Raw genomic sequence first — 22,726 nt, 5'->3', positions numbered from 1 at the left:
GGTTATCAGATCCATGAGAATGCTGAAATCCTTGGGGTGGGGGAGGGAAGCCGGCTGCAGAGGAGGGGTGTCACTTCAAATGTGGGTTTCAGATTCACACATGAAGGTAGAGAGGGGAGGAAAGAGGGAAGGCTGAGGGAGTACCAAAGATACAAAAATCCCATTTTGTATCAGCAAGACATTGCATCGGTTGGCACAGTTCAAGTGTTCTACACGAACGATATTGATATCTTGTAGATTCACTTTCCACATGTAACAACAAAAGGAGCAACCAAAAGTTCGACCATTATCCGAACTCGCCGGAAGATCCCCCTTTCAAGTGCTTCAGCTTTAAAGATGCTCTGTTCAAGCTGAGCAATCCTTCCTGATTCATAAGCTCTACAGAGTTTGGATTTTGATCTCCAGATCACTCAGTTATGTTAGTGCAACAGATCATATGTAGTTGTGGCGCGAAACTGAGAAACAGCTTTTGGAACATAAGCAATCGTGGTCCAAGACATGGTGAGTCAGAACCCAAAAGTGTCTAAAGTTCATAATAAGCCAGTTTCTTAGTTTCCAGCCGTAAAAATCAAAACGAACTGACACCGCACTTTGAAAGTAGACAAAGGTATCTCCTGACTTGATAGCAGCATTTCCCGAGTCTTATCTCCTGACTTGATAGCAGCATTTCCCGAGTCTACTTAATGCGACTTGTCATTTCCAGCACCAGCCTACGTTTCATCAAAGTAAATTTGTGTGTGTCGTAACGTCCCATAAATGCCGTTCTAATGCTGATCACTAGTTACAGGACCATTAACTTGCATTAGCAATAATGAATCTTCATTAATTCAGTCAAAAACCTGTTTCCTTTGCATGGAGACTTTAACCAAACAGGGAAAAATAATTGTCTCCATATACAATGTTTCCATATTTCTGTTCTACCTAAGGAACTTGGTTTAATATACAGATGGTCAAATGGATTTTACATCACTGTTAAGATTATACACCCCTCGTGAGAAAGAAACCACCCCAGCAAATTAATATGCTATCTCCTCAAGGATCTGAAGAGTTTCTTGATGAACCTGGATTCAATAAAAGGGCCATTAAATGAAATCTGAAAAGCAATTATCCTTCAAGTGTGCTCAAAACAGACAAGAATAACACTAGCTAATTTGTATTAGGAATGCCGGCCTATCAATGTTGAACTGATTGTATGAACTAGGTCGCAGGAAGATTACGCCACTGGAGGTTTTCCTCAAGAAAAATTATTTTGTGTACGCATGAGAAACTACTATTTTCAAGCTTGTAACTGTAGCTACGATGAAGGCTGAAGCAGTAAAAGGAAGAAAAAACTCATTCCAGGCCTGCAAAGTGCTAACTACCAGTCTAACTGTAGTACAAAAGAAACCTTTACCCATTCCAGATGCTGAGCAGTGATACCGGATACATTTCCCGCATAGATTCCTTTCAGCACCTGTGCAAGTACAACCAGAATAAAAGTAGAAATTTCGTTTATCAATTGCTTTCCCACAATAGTGGGCTAAAAGTTCAAAAAGCAGAATTTAATGGAGGCCAATTTTATCATGTATCTTGTTTACCTTTGAAACAGTCTCAAGAAACATGCCTGGACGAACAGGAAGTGGATTTCGAGCAGTCACGCTTTCCTAAAAGTTTATCACCCATATATCAAAGACCTTCAAGGAAATTACAGTTCTAATTGAGAAAGTATAGTAAACCTACCCTGCCAGAAAGTCCACTTGATGCTTGATCATTCCCATAAACTTCCGCACCTTCATTTCTTCCTTCCATGACATCAGCTATCATGTTCCTGACAGCATTTCCAGGTCTTAACGCTACCAGCTTTGTTAAGAAGTTCACCTGTTCAAAATATGCTTTATAAATTCAATCCAACCAGCTTTCTATTTCTTTCTTTTTTGCCTTTTTCTTTCTCCCCTTCAAGTATCCTAATTGTTAGAAAATATGCATTACTTAATATAATAGAATCTAAGGAACTAGACTCTTATGTCACATGGGTGCTCCTAAACAGTTGTCATGCCCGTGTCGCACCCGTGTCGATGCTGGTGCTGGTGCTGGTGCTGATGCTTCTCCGACACAGCACGTCCAGTGCGGTCAGCTGAATCAAGTCAAAACTAACCATTAAATGCACATCTGACTAAACTAGCTCTAATGCAAAAGATATATATGTAAATATAGATAAATAAGACTATTAAACAGTCAAATAACTATATAACAAATGATACACACACACACACATATGTATGTATATATACATCCTCGCTGTACCAGCACCTAAATTTTTTAAAAAAAATTGCCACACCTACATCAGCACCTGCACCCTGTACCCATGTGACATAGACTAGAGTACACCTCCTTAAAGATTGAGTCAGAAATCAATTAGATGGAAAGGCACAAGCACAAAATGCCCAAACAATAGAGGAGGAAGAAACATCATCATGGGGTTCAATACTTCCATCAGATGGGACGTTTTGATGACAACATTGACTTCCAAAGCAGATGCTACAGCAAATCAAGCAATACAAAATCACAGAACTTTGTTCACTGAAAATCAACAAATAATTGAGAGAATGCAAGTGCACGATTGGACACTCTTGCACACAAGGACCAAAAACTACAGCTTAAGTGTTCTTACACCAGAAAACTTGGGCAAATAATAACAAAGGTAAGGCAGCTTACATAAACCTTGTGGACAAGAAAGCACTTAGCAATTCCAAACAGTTAAAATGGATAATAAACCATAACATAAATCAGAGTCAATGAAAATAACATGCTTAAAAATCAACCAACCTCTGCTTGTGGGAGTGTATTTAAGCCACGATCATTTCTTTCATCCAATATCCCACCACCCATCATGCTCCTTGCTTCCTCCCTTATCAAAACAAGCCTCGCTAGCAACTTCCTATCAGGAATTTTTGGCCTGGTTTCCATTGTCTGCAAATACAGAAATGAGGCAAGTTTGAGTATTAAAATGTGTAGACCACTGTTTCAATACTGTTGAAGTTGAAGCGTCGGAAGACTCTATTAGTATAATTTTAGGGGAAAAGTTACAGACAGTGAGGCCTGAAGCAGGAACGGCAAAGATTCTAAGGTTAATGCAGAGAATTCTCAAAACACCATTTTAGAACTCTCATTTGAGCCTTGGCATTATGGCATACTAACTTGTCGATCAATGGATGTATGGGATCTACAGGGTATCAAACAGCACTCTACCAATCGCAATATCGACAAAAAACCTCATTTCTCTTAAACCTTACATCACATAGAGGCAATGAGAAAGACATTTTATTGGAAACAAATAATTAACAAAATTTCATTTTAAAAAAAAGTTATACACCATTAGAGCAACAACAGAAAGATTAATTATTCAAAATGGAACATAAAGTAATAACTGAGTAATCTTCAATTAGTTATTAAAACCATAGTTACAAATAACGTCTCAGAGTTTTAAACGGTAAGGTTTTTCTCGGGTATAACACAGCGAGCTTAAAAAAAACCAAAAAAATAAGGTAAATTTTTTAAAATTTTAAAAAACTAAAAAAAGGGAAAAAATAAAATCAGTGAGAAACTAATAACACAATCATCACAAGATAAGTAGATTTGCAACAAATAAAAAATAGAAAATGAAAAAAAAACTGGTTGGCATTAAAAAAACTGAAAAAAATGAAAAAAGTAAAAAACAATGAAAAAAACGTGTTTTTTTCGTTTTAAAAAAACACATTTTCTTAAGTTTTAACAGCCATTTAATTTATCGCGTTTTTTTGAAAAAAAAAACACATTTTCTGTGACCATGAGTAAAACCTATAACACCATGTGTCTACTAATATATACCAGAGTGACCAATCTGGGAAAGTCAACAAAATGGAAAGCAAAATTCTTTTTCTTACCTCCAAAAGATCATCAGCCTGGTTTGCAATATCATTTAAATTGGCACTTGGAAGCTGAACTTTTGTGCCTTTATCACTTTTGAATACACCACCACCAGCAGCTACTCGACGTAGTAGTTCCTGCCTGCTTTCCTTGAGAGGAGTTCTGCAAAGAAGACCAATAACCTGAACCTGCTTTGACAACCCCGGCATGTGTTCAGAACCACAACCACTTGAAATTTTGTGTCAGTATCTAAAAGGAAAAGGGGCATTACGTGAGGAGGACACTTTTTGGCAAGGTGATCCAAAACGGTCTGCTTGATCACTTCCAAGATTGACTTACGCTGGATAATAGGAGGAAAAAAAAAATATTTTTAGTGGTGGATATAAAAGTTCTCAAAGAATATTATTTAACAAGTTCAGAGATATCCATGAGAAGTTAGCATGTCCTATATTCTGTAACTGCTTAGGAAGTGAAATTCTTCAAAGTTTCCAATGTTTCAGGACTGATCACAAACATGGCACTTAATAGGAAAACGTAGGAATGCAAGAGGCAGATAATAAGCATGAAACAAGAAGTGAACTATGCATGACCAGACACCATCAAACTTAGCAACAACTTTGCGTGACTTTGATAAGATTATTAAAGGTACAGAGACATATCAAAAATTTGGGAGAAGAGAGAGAAATTAAAAGGAGTATTATCTGAAGATCCAGCCTTATGAGAGTTGACCAGTGTAATTCTGACTACATGGTGAGATCCAACCAGTTATTCAGCTAAATTGTGCTAACCGTTATGTTACAAGTGTCATTTATCAAGTGGGAAGAAGGAAGGGGATTTATTTAGTCCCATGACCCCGAGATTAAAAGTTGACTGTACATCCATAAGCACTTAACTAATTTTCCTACCATCAAATCCGAAAGTAAGATGCAAACCAAAACTAATGTAGTTCACTACCATCCATAGCTACCCTGAATTAGATTCAATTGATACCAATGTTTGTAAATTTTGCAGCCAATTTGTTGCCCTGTGTTCTAATAGATCGTACCACATAAATCTGTTGGAACAATTGTCTAGATTTTAAAGAGTGGTCCAGTTTGAAGAAAGTTCAGAGAACAAAGAACTAAGGCTCAAATCCTTTACAAAATTATTCCATATCAGCAACATACTAGTTGTGATTGGCGATATAGAATCCCCTTTGCAGAAGGCACTCCAAACTAGAATTTGGATACATCCCCAAGTATGGGACAAAAAATTGACCAATATGTTCTCGCATAGCTTGGTCATTCATGCATCACTTCATCTTCCTGGTATGTTTTATTTTGCTTTTCTAACGAAAATTGACTTTATGCAAGAAAATATTTGATATGGAAATAGAATGGAAAAGCAGATCCAGTCAAAGAATTCCCAAACTAGAATAAAGTTTGAACTTCCAAACTAAAAATAAATAAATATTAACCGCCTAGTATACAGACATTAATCAACTAGAATGAGCGGATGACAAGAAAATGAAACCTCAGGTCAACTAGAATGAGCGGATGACAAGAAAATGAAACCTCAGTAAAAACCAACACAAGAATGGAGCGAACTCATGGATAAGAAGTACCTGATCATCATTATCCTTTTCAGCAGTTTGGATCATGTAATCAAGTGCCATGAGGAACCCGGGTTCCATCTGGTCCACTCTCTGCCCAATCACTCCCTGAGCTGCCAACTCAACTGCAACTTCTTCCGATTTTTCATCCATGTCCATATCCTCTAACTGCAACATTATGCGTCTACATATGTTTTTGCTCAGTCATTTACTAGCGTATAAGTCCACGCAAAAGTAACAAACAACCGTCACAAATTCATTCTGTTCGCAAAAAACAATTTCTTCCCGAATACCAGACTTAGGCACACACCCGCGCACGTCACACACGAGCAGACACACACACACACACAAAGAGAGAGAGAGAGAGAGAGAGAGAGAGAAGCAGACGTGTATTTTTTTTCAAAATGGAGCTACTGCGAGAATCAATTGAACTTATGCAACCTAATGCACGACCTTGGGAAGCGTATACCAAGTGTGTACGTGAAAGCTAATCAAGGCTTGCCAATATGAAATCTGAGGGAAATGAAGAAGATGGCCACCGTCGAGGAGTCGAGCAATTACCAGTTTGACCATTTCCTGAAGGACAGAGGTGACTTGCTCACCCCCCCTGAGGAGGGCCTCGTAGTTGGAGGAGTCCGGCCTATCGTCGCCGTCATTCAAGGAGGAAGAGCCTTCTCTTCTCCGCATCGACTCTTGATTCTCATCTGCAAAACCTCCTCCTACCTCATAGCTGGTGCAGAGAGGCGACAGCGAGTTCTTCTTCTTCCTTCTTCCCACGCAAAGGAGGGGGAAGGAAGAAGTCTTTGCAGAGAGTTGAATGGACGCGGGCGAGACAGAAGTTGGGAAGCAAGAAACAATAGGGATGGCGCTTCCCTTCGTCGCGTTCAATGAAGAAGAGAGGAATGGAAGAGCGCTTGTCATCTCTCTCTGTCCTGAGCGGATAGTGTTCACTCGGAAACTGAAGGGCACATCTCCATGGAAGATTTGCAGATGACGAAATGGGTCGGGTACGGGTCTAGCTAGAATCTGGGTATGATGCACCCCACATTTGATTTTTTTTTTTTTTTCATTTTTAAATATGGCCAGAATAATCTTTCATTAAGTGGTGGAAGGTATTTAGAGGATAAAATCTCCTTTTAGTAAAGACTTTGAAATAACTAAAATTCAGAGAGAATAAAAAAAGCGCTATGTTTGGGATATACATTCGAAGAACACATTTAAAGTTCACAACGTTTTTGTCATGAGAAATAAGATGTGTTTGTGTGATGTGAACAACATCTAATTGTTGAATTTAAAAAATATATCCACAATTAGCACAGTGTTCATTGGAAGAAAAATATGACATATTGAAGCATGTAACATTCAGGGACTACAAGTTTTTCTTATCAAATATCTTCTAAAAGCATCCTCCCACATTTTGGTATGTTTTCTTGAAACATGCATTCCAAGAGTTACAATCTTTTTTTCTTATCAAATAACTAAGTTGAATCACTTGATCGAATGAAAGCCAAAATCTTTTGTGCAGAAAAATAAGTTACAAACAAAAATGTATAGAATCAAAACAAAGAGAGGGAGATAAGAATTAAATCACCAAGCTTGCAATACTATGTTAAGGGATCGTTTAGCTACACGAACAATAACAGCGTTTCATTCCAAACCATAGACAAGCAGTTTGAGGGGTGAGCAAGGCCATGTCTGCTCCCTTAAGTGAAGGCATGAATTTGGGGCCAAGCTAGCTCATTTTTCTTGGACCAAACCAAACCCACTGTTTTGAGTTCGAGTCTCAAATCTCACACTCTGGAGGGCATTGGTCAAGAAAGATTTAACCCCTAATTTATTTAAAGATTTAAACATCAACCACTAACTTATTGGAGGAAAAAGGAACCACCAAAAATATCGGACGCTGATCCTTTCGTCGACTGGTCAGACTTTTGTTTTGTGCTTGGCCGCTGCAAAGTAGTGACGATATTCACAGCACTAAATAATACATCGACAGAAGAGAGCATTTATAAGAAAAACAGTCGCCGTCTGTGGGAATCGAACCCACGACCACATGGTTAAAAGCCATGCGCTCTACCGGCTGAGCTAAGACGGCCAGTTGACAGAAAATATATCCACAACTTTATATATATGGCTATCATGGAGGTTCTGCCTCTACCTGAATCGTGCGACACTCGATCAAGCACGAAAGCGTTCCCGTATAGCTTCTCCAGGTTTTGTTCTGACACTGAAATACAGGAAGTTTTCAAAGGTTGCGCTACCATGGCATGCAATTAAGGGTCGAAACATCATGCCAAACCCTCTGGGCCCCAGGTCCATAAAAATCCTGAAAATGTTTTCCGGGGTTAAAACCACTAGCGATCAAACATGCCTTAAGAATCCAAACTTTTAAGTCCTATTGTTACTGTGCCAACCCCATGGCTGTGGGAAACTGGCAGTTTTTATTTTCATCTTTGAAACCAAACTCTTTGGAGGCTGTTTGACACCTATGAATGTTCATGAATCTGCATTGAAGATTAAGGCATGTTCATAAGAACACTAAAACTGGTGTCACTGAACCTTATTCAATCTGTATGGCATGGCAGATTCATTGAAGACTCATATAATGTTCCAATTATCAAACAGCCCCTTATGGGCCGTTTAGCAACCATAACAAATTGTTAAATTGTTATTGTTTTATGAACCTAAAAAAATCAAGATGGATCCATATTTGTGAACAGAAAACATATTTCAAATAATAGCCTGTATCAATTAAAAGGCTGCTTTTACCATATCTCAGTTTTGACAAAAGACTTGGTTTTCACTACGAGACTAAAAACCTACCTCCTCAAAGCTTTTCAAGTAAATTGCTTCTCTCCCAAGTTTTTGTCTAGCCATCAAAACACCAAAAACAAAAAGCTTTTAAACCAGGTTTTAACAAAACTTGTCAAAAAACCAATTTTTTGAGGTGACAAATAAGCACCCCATAATGCAACCTCTAAGGGTGTGTTTAGATGACATGCACTCAAAACCTGGTTTTGAGTAAACTTGATTTTGTAGAAACCTGGTTGTCTGTTTGGATGCCAGTAGAAAAACAAAAAACTTGGATTTTATTTTTTAAACTTGGTTTTTGTTTGGATGACAAAAACCTGGTCTTGGAAGTGCCTTATAAAAATCAATTTCAGCAGCTGAACGTTGAAAAGAATGAACGCATTCCAGTCTTAATATAGCCTCTCACAGTTTCACTTAAGCAGTTCATGAAACAGGTTTTGCCAACGAAAACCCCGTTTCGAGGTGTAATCCAAACGAAGCGTAAGATGCAACGAGATGATCGGATGCAGAAACAATAAGAAAACCGACTTCCATAACGGCAGGTTTTATTATTTACCTTTCTAGGAGCCTACGCTTTATCTATGAATGTCAACTCTTGGCAAGCATAAGCAAATCACATATATGTTAATTCATATGCATTTAACCACTGATAATAAGGAGAAGAAGGATTTTAGCCTCCTCTGGACCGTGGTGCGGTTTACTTGTACGATAAAATAAGCGGACGAAAAGGGAACTCGACTCGAGCCCAACGCCGCCCTTGGCAGTTTGCACGATCCCACAAAAATGGATGGGCTGGCCTTCGACAATGAAAGGAGGCGTCAGTTTCACGTGATCAAAGCCATTCCGAATCGCATTGAAAGCGGCAAAAATTTACGCAGTATGCCACACCGCAACAGACAACCAGAAAGAGCGGGAATGGCGGAGGCTGGGCAAGAGCACCTGAACCGCATCAGATACATATTCCGTCGCTCCGCCAGCGAAGACAGGAGATAGAAATCGAGGGTTGAGAATAAACCACGTATCCATAAGATGGTTTGACTTCCGGGAGCCGGCGAGCGGGGCTCCCGTCAAAATCTACACGTTCAGATAAACCAGAAACAGCCAACTAAAACCCGACGCCTCGATCGCCGGAAAACTTCCCGGCGAGGCGGGACCAGAACCATAATCCTAAAACTAAGAAGATTGCCTTCGAACTATTTTTCTGTAGTCAGTATCTAACCGAAACCCTAAGACGAAGTCGCAGCAGCAGAAGTAAAAGAAAGGGCCGAGAAGCTTGGCCTACGCTTCGTCGGCCTCGATCGGAATGGCCTTCGAGGAGGAACCGATGGCCCAAACGAAGCCAAAGGGGTCCTTCACCTTGGTCCAGCACCCACCGCAGCACGTCCCGTCTCCGGCGCCTTCCTCGGCGACTGCTCCCGCCTGCACGGCCTTCGCCACCGCTGCCTCCACATCGTCCGTTTCCAGACACAGCAACAACGGCGTCCCGCCGAGAGCTTCCGTCGACTTCACCCTGGTTCATTCAGCAAAGGAACAAAAAAATGGAAAAAATGACGATATCGCAATGTCAGTAAGACGCAGCCGAACCAGAGAAACTTCCGCAGAGAAACATAAGTGATGATAAGAAGACGTTACAGAACGGCTCTTATGAAAATAAGTAATACAAAATGAATAGGTTTCGATGACGAGGTGTTTCACTCCGAAATGAAAAGATTGTGGGACGAGGAAAAGGAAACGGTGGATCATGACGCGTTATTCCACTGGAGAAATCTCTTGCAGACAACGGCGAGATGAAGTTAACCTTCGTCTTCATTTAAAATGAAGCTAATATACATTACTGCTAAGAACATTACTCCTCTTAGTATAAGAACAGGAAAACAAGGCGGAAATCAAGATCTTCCAAATATCAAAACCTACATCAAAGGGAATGAGATCGTGTTTCCGAGAAGACAAACTAAAGAAGGAATACAGTCTTCTACACATAAAGTTCTTATCAATCAGGTCCACAATGTAAATATCCGTAGACTCCGGTATATAAAAGCATCAACCATAAACAAGAAGAAAGTGAACGGAGTAGACAAGCATAGCTAAAAGTCAGAGAAGGAGAGAGAGAAAGAGAGGAAGGCAACGCAGAAAAAAAGGACAAGCAAGACAGTAGCACGGAGAAATAAGAAGATAAAGAAGAAAGCACTAACCCGGCTTCAGAGTCATCGGTTTCGTCGGAAACGAGAAGCTCAACGGCACCGAGGCGAAGGTGAGAGTACAGGATGAGAGGGAGATCTTGATCGGCCTTCCTCTTGGGGTGGTTCGAGCGCAGGACCTCCTCCGCGCCGAATGCCGCCTTGTAGAAGGCGACTGCGTCGGCCGCCCTGGGCGCCTGAACCACAAGCTTAGGCCTGAGTGAGGAGAAGCTCACAGCCTTGGGGGCCCCAATGTCCGCACCATTCCCGTTCTGGTAGTCCACTCCATCGCTCGCCATCTTCGTCCCCGAACGTTCTCTTCGCAGAGAGACAAAACCCTAAGAAGAGAAGAAACCGAGGAAACAGGAAAGAAGGAAAACCGGAGGCACAAAATGAGCACAGAGGAAACACGCCGGAGGAGTGCCAGTACTTTAAGGAGACGTTGCAGGCTCCAAGGCATATCCGACGGTCCAGATATTTCAAAAAATATTTTGCGTCTAACATTTAAGATTTGTTTTCGTGTTTGGAAAAAAAAAAAATACTAACCCGAGCACGAGGCGTTGGGGTTGGGTTTTTCTTTGCCCTTTTTCTCCCTGCTTTTACAATTTACCGTTGTGTCTCGAGAACCTCAACTGGATGAGGGATCCAAATCCGAAGTGCGTCAAATTCTCGCTTCCTCCCAGTGCTTCTCCGCCTTGGTTTCTGGACAGTGACTGGATTTCATACCATAAATTCGGGATCTAAAACCCAAAACCCAAAATCCAAAGGCCGGATAAGGGTGCTTCAGTAATTCACAAAAACAAACTTGCTGTCGTCGTCTTTATCCACTGGGTAGAGGGACAATCCGGTCTTTTGACTAACCGCCGAATCTCTTTTCTTGGTTTTCCAAATTTTTTAATTCGGTTGATTATTTCCACGTGAGGGGAAGTTGGAGGGGGACCGCTGCCGCTGTTGCTTGGCCATTTTGGGGGCCACGGTGGGCCCCACCTTCGCTCGAACCCGACGCTGACTTTGACCGAGACATTCCTTGAGTAGGACCCACGCCTTCGGTCCACCGGTGCGCCTAGTTCTTCGCTCGGACCATGGCGCGGTAGTTTCGGTAGCCTCAGTTGCCCGGGCTAGGTGGGTCGATTCAAAGCCCTTGCAGGCGAAGGAAGTAATAAAAACGGCATTAAAAACCATAAGCTGCGCGACTTGATTGAGAGATGCATTTATGGCGTGAATTTCGAACTCGTGACAACCTGTCCACATGAACATATCAGATTACCACTCATTAATGATGCGGGCTGTATATATATATATATATATATATATATTCTCCCTAAAAAAAGCAAACATAAAGAAAAAACAATTATAAAAAAAGAATGTTATATATATATATATATATACCCATTTGCATCCCTTGTATAAACACATGTCAAACTCTTCTTGAATTACAATTTGTAGCATGTTGTTGGATGGCAGGTACTTTCTCACTACCCTTATAAACTGTATTTCAAGGATTCTGGCTGGATACATCAGATATTTTATTAGGGCTGGAAATGGTTCGGGATCAGCTTGGCCCACCATTACAGTATTCAGTTTAATCAGATCATCCTTTATAGGTTTGGCATTTGTTTGTGTTGAAACTGGGTTCTCATCCAATAAGAGTAAGACCTGACTTTTACATATAAGGACTTGGACCTTTATAAGATTTGGGCGCATATCCAGATTTGGAATACCTGAACCATAATGCAGAATCTGGATCTGATTAAAATTTGGATCTATTTTCCTTACCGGGTCTGAGTAAAGGAATCTATATTTGTATCCTACCAATGGAACGACATCGCCAGTTTCGTGCTTAGTTTGATATCCAACTTCCTTGTATATTCTTTCAGAATAGAAAGGAAGCATGAAATGCCTCCGAAAGGATGATATAACACCAAAACACGTGACATGTATTTACAATTATAAGAATCGCACCCGCGTTGATTTGGAAAAGGATACAGACGACGCTTGGCCGGTGCTGGCATACACAAAAATCCATTTCCCCATGAAAATACAAGATGTAAGTCAGTAGTGTTAAAGGAGCCATTAGGGATAGTTTGACAGCAGGTGCACCTTGTAAGTGTCTCAGAATATGCCTCAAAGAGTAGAGCAGGTTCATGGAATGATAGTTCTAACCACTTATGAACTGATTAGTTGGTCCCCCAAAAAAACAGAACCATTTGTGAAGAGAAAGGTACATGCTGCATCATTTTAATGACAGCCAACAGAATGTTTATGGTATGCAATGGGACTCCTAAAAGTATGTGTATATATGTGTCTGTTTATGTGTTTGTGTTCATCTCTGTGTGTATGCATACAAAATCTTGGATGTCTGTTTCGCAAATCTTGTTGAGGTGTTTCTAATTTCAAAACTATCTTGAATGTCTGTCTAGCAAAATGAAACTTGGTTTGTCCAATAAAACTATAAACCACGACATTGAGCATTCTCAAGGTCCTAACACAAATAAGTGGTTATTGCAAGCTTTCAAACGTACATAAAAAATCTTTTATTTAGATGGAGAAAACTAAAAAAATGAGACTTTGTTAAGTTTCTGACTAAAATTTGGCCCAAATTTGATTCACATCAGCTTGTCTAAAGGAAACTGAATCCAACAGCAATCGGGTGCTGCTTGCAAACATGAGCTCTGTCCACATCAGGAGTGTAAGTTGGTGCTTCCCATTCAAGGAACTAATAATTTAAGAGCCTGTCGAGGTTTTCTTTTTAGTACTGTTCGAATGAGAGTATAGACTTGGTTTTCCCAGTCTGCCCAGGAAACTAAAATTCACATCAAAATATTTTAATTTTCCAATTCTTTTTGTTTACATGCCCCAGTGCTGAATGATATTTGTTTGGTATTTGCAATTTTTTCATCTGAATTTACAACTGACATTAAATTCGAATGGGGCTATATACAATGTAAAAATACCCACAAAAAAATAGAATTTGATATATATATATTTTTTTTACATTGAAGAAACCAATGCGGGTTGAAAGACTTTGTCGCTTGGCAAGAGAATAAAACACAAGGCCATTTCTCCTCATCAGCTTTTCCATGCAATCACCACTAGATTTGAACCAGTGACTGTCCACCAACCAGCCATTAACCCAACCAGTTGTGCTCTTCGCATTTTCTCCTAAAAATGGAATAGAGACTGGAACAAAGATCAGAAGCACAATTCATGCCATCAATGGCCAGGCTGTCCAACTTTCATTCCCTTTGTGACAGCTCGATAACACAGATGAAGGCTAGGGAATGACACGAAAGAATTACTCACAGGTAAATAAATATAAAAATGGGCTTGAAGAAAAAAAAAAACACAAAGAGAGGGAGAGTTGTGCATTCTCCCAGAGTATCCAGGTGGGGGAAAAAAATAGAAGATGGAGAACGACAAAATTTTGTCACTACTTACAAGTCATTAGAATGATCTCCCCACCCTACAAAAATGGGAGGCATATATATACCAAAAATCCCAGTGAATTTTCTTTTCTTTGTCAATGTGAAGAAACGCTACCCATGTTGCCTGCGTGCATCATAAGTGCGCTCAACTTCCACGCACTCTTCCCCCGGAGCATGTTCTTTGAAAGCACTGCGTTCATGTGCTGATAAAAGACAGAAAGTGAATTAATGCAGTAGCTGAACATTGCAGGAAGATAAAGAGCAATGAAGTATAGCATCACCCAAGCGGAGACAATAATCAGACGACAAAAACAAATAAGTAGCTCAGAACAGCAATACAGCCTACTGATGTCCAACACCATAGAGGGACAATGAGCAACATGCAAAGACACCTAAGGCAGCACCAGCTCAGAACAATTACTTAGAACCTATAGGCACCATTTGGGAACAGTAACAGTATGTTGTTGTTCCATGCATCTGCCCTAAAAAGTGGGGGAGATTTGTAAAACACTTTTTAAAGTGCCCAATGAATCTAACCAATTTTTGGGTTAGATGCACTGGATAGTGATATAACGTTACTATTCCCAAATGGCCCCATAACGAACAAAGCAGTTGACAGGCACCTCACCAACCTTTTTGGTTAGGTTCCGGCAGACTTATTTTCTCAAAGCAAGTAAAAAATACACATCTTTAAAGAATGAAGGAAAAAACCAAAAACTGCAGATTAAACATGTAAAACATTGTTTGCACAAGAGGATTAAAGTTCATTACCTGCAGAATGAAGGAGTTTATTTCTTCCTCTGTCAAAGCTTCAACCGCCCCATCGCTTTCATCCCAGCCCAGACGACGTAAAAATGCTGCCTCTTCCTCTTCAGAGCTCACCTTAACACAAAATGACCTACTCTCACATCTGCCACTGACTGTAGTACTTGTCTCTACTAAAATACTGTGATCATCTACTTTGTTGTCCTCTCTATTTACAGTTTCCGTGAGCATTATATCTTCCAAAATCTCTTCCTTCTTGCGTTCAGTAGTCAAATTATCATTACATTCTTCTGGCATTGTGGGATGTGCTTCACAAACAGCCATGGAACTGTTTGTATTCTCATTTTTCCCCTTCTGTCTAAGTGAATTGAAGAAATCATTTCTATCCTTTATACTTTGCCTGGTATTCCTCTTCGGTTCAGCAAGTGAATGGATAGATTCCTTAGACCGAGCTGACTCCAATAATAATGAGGAAGCAGAGGACATTCTGCTTCCAGAACTTTGTTGCATATGTTCTCTATCAACATTTGAAGTATTAACATGCTTATCAGATGCACAAGTTTGACTGGATTTAAAGCCATTTAGAGTTTCCAGTATTTCAGAGTTCAGTGACTTATCAGAAGCAATAGGAACACTTTTCGCTGTTTTAAGAATAAGCAACTTTCCTCCCCCTTGGGCTGACTTAGAATGCTTCAGCATATTGGAATGTGAAGGCGTTGCAGCTTGATTAGCATTTGATGTATTTACATGCAATGGTACTTTGGTCTTGGCGCGATCAGAGAAGCCAAGTGCATGCTGCAAAAATCCATGATAAACAGTAAGAAAAAACCTAGAATTGGCACATCAAAAGCTACCCGTAACATATCTCACCACCAAGCACCAAGTCGGATGACATACAATGAGACATGCAAATAGATCCAGAGAAAACCAATTGAGGGATATTATGCTACCCATAATTTGAAACTTGTGTGTCAATCAAACAACGGCAGGAACTAGAAAATATAACAAAAATTGGACCAATCAGAGCTAAAGTTACCTACTTTCTCATCTTTTTTTTTGGGACTCTGATAAAAACTAAATGGAATATACATTCTGTTTACCTTGGTTAACAATCAAAATACTGTTCACCCAAATTACAAACCTACGGGAGATTCAGAACTAAAGGACCAAATAGTAGATTCTAGATTCCCACATTAAATATATGTTTAACAAGGATAGTAGAATACAGGTAATTCATCCCACTTACTTGGCTTGCAGAATTTTAATCCCAAGCACTCACTTTAATTATTTAACAGGTTAACTGAAAAAGAGGCAGACGGAAAAAAAAAGAAGAGAAATGACCCTCGATAAGCCTAGGCGTCTTGGGCTGGAAACTTGAAAATTAAGTCCCTGCTCGGGAACTGCTGTAGTCTAGGTGACAAATGGTCAGAGGAAAGAAGTGTATCAGGAAGATGGTCCTTGTGGTTTTTCTTTGAGGTGGAGGTAACAATCACAAAGGTTTATGGTTTATATGTTTGGATAGTAAGAGATCAAAATCCACATGTCTAAGTGTTCAGATGAATGAGACAAGCAGGGTGCCACATTTTATTCTCATGTTCAACACTAGACCTTACGTCAATATCCACACAACATAGTTTGTCATTTGATACAATATCTTATTCTGCATAGTAAATCAAAACTAGAAATTCAAGCTCAATCCCAGGCAAATCTGGACAGAATAAATGAAGGACGACATCTATAATTAAAATAGTGCATTGGGTAATTTCCATATTTTTCTAAAAGTTTTGGCTCTTGTCTTGCTTGAATATCCAACCAGGTTCCACCGAGGCAACTTGCTTATTCGTAAAACAGAAACTGGGATGGAGAATGTGGAACTGGGGGTTCTTGTTTTGTGCCTTCTAGAATGATAGGATGTGCAAGCTGATTATGTCATCCAGCTATCGTCGCGTTTCAAAAATGCGATATGATACACCATCTATATCGTATAGTTGCGATACAGGCACCGTATCGTATGCTACAGTTACAATACGTAAAGATATAGTTACAATACGTTACGATACGATTAGTTACTATACATTAATTTTTACTGAATTTTTATGATTTTTTCAGAATTTTTTCTATTTTTTCTGTTTATTTTTTTAAATAATTATACGTTAATTTTAATTTTTTTTATTATTCAGAATGTTTTCTATTTTTTCTGATTAATTTTTTTTAAAATACGATATAGTTATTTTACAATACAACGTATCTTAAAGCCAGACCGATACGGCTTACGATATGCATTTTACAACATTGCATCCAACATGTTGTAAAATATAATGTATCGTATGATACAGGGATAAAAAAATTAATTTACGATACGTTACGATACAGTGTATAGGTCGGCCCGACTGATATACGATACGCTACGCCTTTTATAACATTGGATTTAAGTACTTTTCAGAAATTCAACATAAAAATGGATTATGCATGTCCATAAACATGAAAATAAAGAAAGAATCATGTTTTCTATGTAAAAATTATTTTTATAAGCCACAAGTTCAGAAATATTGATACTTAAATGTTAAAACCCTTCTGCAAGTTTATAAGCCACAAGTTCAGAAATATTGATACTTAAATGTTAAGCCCTTCTGCAACAGTCTATGCATGAAAAGCACATTTTTGTTACAATGGGTTTTTTGACATGCACAATGCATACATAAAGATAAATTTTCAGACAAATATGCACAAAATACTAATGCTGGACAGCACATTTAAGACAGCGTCAGAACAGAAACCTAATTGTTATACATACATGGCCATCTACTGTCCACTTTCTGATGGTCTCAGTGCTCTTCAAAAATGTAACTGCATAGATGGATGTGAAATGTCCAAAACCATTTACAAGTCACAGTTTTTTTTCAATGTCTGATCAGATTTTAGGAGCCAAGAAATCTCAGGTTATTAACTTTAAAATCCTTATACATCCAATCAAAACTGGATCTTAAATGTAACCAGCTTAAATAAAAGAACTCACATTTTTAGTGATTTTAAAGAACAATAACTACCAATTATCATGGTTATAGATTAAAAGGAAGCATTAGAGGTAAACTCATAATTGTAGCGAAAGCATGGAACAAGCATGATTTCCATAATTAAAACAATACTTAGGAATGTCTTGCACCCAAAGCAAACTTATGGAGAAAATGTAATATTTGGTTGCCAGTCATTATCTCATGGTATATGGTTGGTAACAGGCAAGCATCTTTTGTTTTGTTCAACCACATTCTATGCGTAATTGAAACCTCTGATGCAGTTGTAACTTGATGAAAATAAGAACCAACCACAATTCATTTTGTTCCCTCAATTTTGGGTCACGACAACTAGCCCTAGGTCCAAAAACAAAGTATGCTAGGGTAACAACATCTCAACTATGCTAGGGACAATGGATTATTGATTATGCTAACCTAAGTAGGGATCCTTGTAGCTGTGGTCCTTTGCTCCACCTATTTATTCGTTTTTATTTTGATGAATCTGAAAAAATCTAATGTTAATATCTTAATTATAATTGCTCTAATTCATAGATTTCTATTCAATTAAGTTAATAACTTTCACAATCATTGAATAATCAGAATAGCTTTTTGTTTAAGTAGCAGAACTAATTAATTTAACTGTGAAATATTTAAGGAGTAGCATATGCATACACACTAAAGAGGCAGGTCATTTGTTTCAGAATTCAATTTCAAAGAAAATAATAATTGTGAATTGAATGATCCACACTAGACGATCCAAGGAGTTCTATCATAATGTAATCTGAAATAATACAAATAAATTTGATTGGAAAAATTCAATTTTCTATCATTACCAGGGGAGTTGCTTTGGTTTTCAAAATAAGACTGCATGTTGCATTTACTGGAATGGTTTCATAGAAAATCCATCAAAAGATTCAGAACACCAGGCCCACCCATGCTGGATGTCTCGTACACATGCTCAATGCATGCATGTGTGCACTTTGGCAAAATGCAAAGAGGATGCACACATAACAAGAAAAGAAATATTTCATATAAGACTAGGATAATCCTAAAGACAAATATATCATGAGGCAAAGTGACGTGGAAAGATAGAACAATTGTACCAGTCCTTTAGGCTTTGGTGGAATTGCTGGAATTAGTTGTAGAGACTGCTTCAGAGCAATTTCTTCCTCCTTATATGGTTCCACTTGTAGCTGCACAAAATGAGTACATAATTATGATAAATGAACAGAAGAACAAACTACTACACAAAATAGGAAATACTTGTAAACTGCATCATTCTAACCAGAGGACTTCTCTCCTGCCCAGATTTCTGAATCAGAGATCCTAGCATGTTAGGAACAGCATGCTGCATCAAGCCAGAGTGATTGATCTTGGTTTCTAGTGGACCAGCTGAGGTGAAGGATGGAGGCTCTGCTAAAGCAGATTTCCAGTCAGGCTTTATGCTAGAAGGTACATCAAACTGAGAATAAGAACATGAAGATCCCATGATGTTATCATGCTTGCTAGAAATATTTTTGCCTGGCTGCATCAACCTTGATTGGGTGGACAAAAGGCCATCTCTTGGGCTTGAAGCAGCAGTTCCATTTTTCATTGAAGCTCCCAACAGAGGAAAATCTTTGTCAAATGATGCTTTCTGCATTTTGTTTGGCAAAACACCAGAACTTGTGCGATTGAAACCAGAGTTTCCATTGTCAGCAATAATCTTTTCAGAACCATCATCTGACCCAATTTCTGATAAAAAAGATCGTGAACGCCTTAAGAAAGTACTACTTTCACTACTACCACTAAGAGGGGAAGTAGGCAATTGCTTAGAAATGTCGTAGGCCTTACTATCACACGAGCTAAAGTTCATCTGAGCATCTCGTGCTCTATCTCTATGGCTTTTTTCCCAGCTATTGTCACTTTTATGTTCCCTGTCCTTGCCACCATCAAAACAGGCCCATGCCGAAGAGCTTCGGCGAAAGCTACCATAGTCACGTGGATTTGAAAATTCTCTCTGTTTATGAAGGCCATCTTGTTGATCAACATTCTTAAGACCTTCCTTCCAAGACTTTTTTGCAGTTAGCCTCCCAGTTGAGTTTTTCAGAACGTCATCAACTAAAGGGTTCAAATAAGCTGTCTTTGATTGGCCACATTTATTTCGAGGGAGAAAGGAACCACCAGCAATCTCTGCAGCCAGCAATAATCCAATAAGCAGACAAAAGATGTTAACGTGCCTGAGAATTGTGGGCGACATAAGAGGATACTAAAATATGATGCTAAAATTCAAGAAACATGATAAACGATGCTAAATTTGATGTTCATAGTTCTTGGCTGAAAAATAACGCACCAAACTAAATAAGAAAATTCATACTTAGGAGGAAACATCTGAAAATTTTGGTGTAAGTTACAAATCAAGAAGGAATGTACCTTCTGACATGCTAACAGGAAATTACTAGAAAAGAATGATTTTCACCTCTATTAGCTTGAGAGGCAACAGAACCATGAGAAGATGGTGACGCGCTACTCCTGCCTGCACCACTCGTTCCTTTAAGCCACTGTGGAAGAAACTTAGGTTCACCTCCATCCATTGCCATTAAAAGACATGCCGTATCCGCATCCGGAATTGGTTAGTCAATCTAAAACACATACTCAACCATCTCAAACTCCAAGAGAAGCCAAACAATGTACCCACAAAGCACCAGTCAATCCAGTTATCCAGGTATGCAACAGGGAAACTTCAACATGAGCAAGATGGCGAGATTCTTAGTGGGTTTTCAAAGCAACTTCATCCAAATCAGACCAGATGATTCGTGAACAGAGAAAATAGATCTATCCCCACTGGCCTACCGAATCCCAAAAAAGAAGTATGGTAAAATATATTCTGTTCCCAAAATCGCAACTTGAAACCAGCAATATTCAGGTCTTCCGTATAGGAGTAACCCCTGGTACTACTCTCTCATCCAAATAAATTAAAGAAAGCCCAAGTCCTGTGCAACAGTTAACAGTCCAGACAATGCTTCGAAAGATCCTCAGTGAACGAACCCTGCTGGAAAACCCTGCCTCTCTGAAATTTCAGAGAACCACAAACACGGAAGATTACACACAAAGCCTTGTCACAGGACACGCCATTGAATCAACAGCAACAAAGTATAATCAAAGTAAACCAACGATGAACTCAAACGCTAGCAGCAGAAAGAAGGCCAACTCCTCATTCTATTTCGTTACAAAGACAAAAAAAAAAATGGAAACCTTACGGTCCATGAAGAAGACCCAGCGAAGCAGATACGGAAAAAAGAAAGGAAGAAGACGCCAAACACGATGCCAGAAAAATAATGCATAATCCCTACACGACATGCCATAGACATTCTTCTTTTCCTTCCTCAGCATTCGAAATCCAAACAGCATTCGGAATCCAAACAAAACCGTAATCCCAAAACGCCGACAACTCCGCCCACAAACCAACGCCTCGAAAAACAACAACAACAAGATGTACCAAGAATCCCAAAGAAACACGGAAAACAAGCAAGAACACGAACCGGAACAAGGAAAGCAAGAAATTCAACAAATAGAAGAAGCGGAAGAACGAGAAGGAGAAACCTCCGACTTACTCAATTACACAACTATCAAGAAAAATAAAACCAACAGAAGGGAGGAAACATAAAACAACGGAACCACAAACAACCACCAAGCAAATGACGGAAAAATATCTCACAGGAATGATGACCTAGGAAACGGAATGTCGCCAGAAAACCAAACCCTAGAGATGAGATAGAATCAGAGACCAAAAGCCCCAGAGACCCCCACTCGCCTCTCCCCCTCCGTCTCTATAGAAGGAACAAACGAGCGAACGAATGGAAATAAGAAAACATTCGGATTTTTTTCCTTAATAAATAATCAGAGCGAGAGAGAGAGAGAGCAAGTCCGGATCCGGTTCAGTTTATCCAGATCGCACCGAACACGGAAACTAAACGCCGCTTTCCAACAGGCAACAGTTGCTTCCGTTTTCAGCGGATCGGGGCGGGCCCCGCACCCGTCGCGGTCGCTCTCAAGGCCTTAGTGACTAACGATCCCGTGGGCGCGGCCTCTACGTTCCCCGGCCTGTAGGGCTTCAACGTCCGTCGGATGTTGAAAATGGAGGGCGGAGATATCGAAGCTCCGTATTATTTGTTGGAGGCTTCCGCGTGTGCGTCCGTCGAGGAGTCTCCAGTTCTGTTGGGGGGAGAAATCACGACAAATGTGTGAGGGGCGTGTCCACGTTATCCTGACGCTTACGGCAACTAAATTCTCCATGTTTCTTGGCTTATCCGGTTCTTTTCGTGGATCAGTTCCTGGACCGATTCGGCACCGATTCAATTGAACCGACCATGCGTTGGCCAAAAACACATTTAAATTTGTTTTAAAAAATAAAAATTTGTATAAACTAATTTAAACATAAAAAATTAAGTATTTTAAGACTAATTGAACGCTAGCATGTTAAAGGAGTGTCATTAAAAATATATGTAAAAAATAATTTTAAAAATGGTGGAAACATGAACCGTGGCACCTGAATCGCGACGAAATAGCTATTCGATTCGATTGAACTTTTGGGTTGATTTTGATAAGATTTGGCAAAGACCGATTTCGACTTGTTGGTTGGTTTCTCTGGAACTGTCAAGGATTGCTAAAGAATTTTTATTGACAAGATAACCTGTCTCGGTTGGGAAGATAGTGTATATGCTCGGGAAGGGGCAGAAACATGCATCCGCAGGGAGATTCATGCAATCTTTAATTCCGGTGCAAGTGAACTCAAAACATTTTATTTGTCTCCGTGCCTAAGTTATCATGTTTCAAACACACACAAGATATACATACAAGAAATAATCATGTGAGCAATCTATCACAAATTTATGTGCAAAATTCATAGAAAACCGGAACAGAGATCAATGTGGTTAAAACTTACTCAAAAAGTTTGGTTGCAGATGCAGGGAAATTTAGTAACAGGGGCAACAACCTTCAGTCCTTTCACTAAATTTGCCATTTGAACTAATGTATCCAAAAGAAATTAGAGCCTAAAGACACATACTCCTTCGAGAGCCA

At 39.4% G+C, this 22,726-nt stretch overlaps 3 protein-coding genes and 1 non-coding gene across 8 annotated transcripts; all 4 read right to left on the bottom strand.

Moving 5' to 3' along the window:
* Positions 1-792: 792 nt before the first annotated feature.
* LOC116247070 (protein PEP-RELATED DEVELOPMENT ARRESTED 1, chloroplastic) lies at positions 793-6,444 on the bottom strand. 4 transcript variants are annotated; one of them, XM_031619022.2, is made up of 9 exons: positions 6,038-6,444; positions 5,489-5,644; positions 4,157-4,225; positions 3,903-4,073; positions 2,806-2,949; positions 1,720-1,857; positions 1,578-1,643; positions 1,394-1,453; positions 793-1,061 (listed from the first exon to the last, which is right to left on the bottom strand). In XM_031619022.2, the coding sequence occupies exons 1-9, from the start codon at positions 6,395-6,397 to the stop codon at positions 1,017-1,019; spliced, it is 1,209 nt and encodes a 402-aa protein (XP_031474882.1). In that variant the 5' UTR covers positions 6,398-6,444; the 3' UTR covers positions 793-1,016. The 4 variants fall into 4 exon arrangements, 2 of the variants coding, with proteins under 2 accessions (XP_031474882.1, XP_031474884.1); XM_031619024.2 differs by having other exon boundaries at positions 5,489-5,660; positions 6,038-6,179; XR_004170786.2 differs by lacking the exons at positions 793-1,061; positions 1,394-1,453 and adding an exon at positions 2,047-2,113.
* A 1,054-nt stretch (positions 6,445-7,498) lies between these two features.
* TRNAK-UUU (transfer RNA lysine (anticodon UUU)) lies at positions 7,499-7,571 on the bottom strand. The gene has a single exon. It is a non-coding gene; the product is annotated as a tRNA-Lys (tRNA).
* A 1,719-nt stretch (positions 7,572-9,290) lies between these two features.
* Positions 9,291-10,882, bottom strand: LOC116248480 (uncharacterized protein At5g48480-like). The gene is made up of 2 exons (XM_031621284.2): positions 10,480-10,882; positions 9,291-9,797 (listed from the first exon to the last, which is right to left on the bottom strand). Exons 1-2 carry the CDS (start codon positions 10,761-10,763, stop codon positions 9,566-9,568), a joined length of 516 nt encoding a protein of 171 aa, XP_031477144.1. The 5' UTR covers positions 10,764-10,882; the 3' UTR covers positions 9,291-9,565.
* Positions 10,883-13,668: 2,786 nt separating this feature from the next.
* On the bottom strand, positions 13,669-21,494 carry LOC116248413 (uncharacterized). 2 transcript variants are annotated; one of them, XM_031621186.2, is made up of 6 exons: positions 21,363-21,494; positions 20,124-20,714; positions 18,951-19,837; positions 18,769-18,858; positions 14,661-15,449; positions 13,669-14,092 (listed from the first exon to the last, which is right to left on the bottom strand). In XM_031621186.2, the coding sequence occupies exons 2-6, from the start codon at positions 20,242-20,244 to the stop codon at positions 13,985-13,987; spliced, it is 1,995 nt and encodes a 664-aa protein (XP_031477046.1). In that variant the 5' UTR covers positions 20,245-20,714; positions 21,363-21,494; the 3' UTR covers positions 13,669-13,984. The 2 variants fall into 2 exon arrangements, with proteins under 2 accessions (XP_031477046.1, XP_031477047.1); XM_031621187.2 differs by having other exon boundaries at positions 21,375-21,494.
* Between the last annotated feature and the right edge of the window lie 1,232 nt (positions 21,495-22,726).

Source organism: Nymphaea colorata, chromosome 2 (assembly GCF_008831285.2).
Source record: "Nymphaea colorata isolate Beijing-Zhang1983 chromosome 2, ASM883128v2, whole genome shotgun sequence".
Taxonomy (NCBI): Eukaryota; Viridiplantae; Streptophyta; class Magnoliopsida; order Nymphaeales; family Nymphaeaceae; genus Nymphaea; species Nymphaea colorata.
Note: the sequence above shows the minus strand (reverse complement) of the source record. Positions and strands in the feature narration are given on the sequence as shown.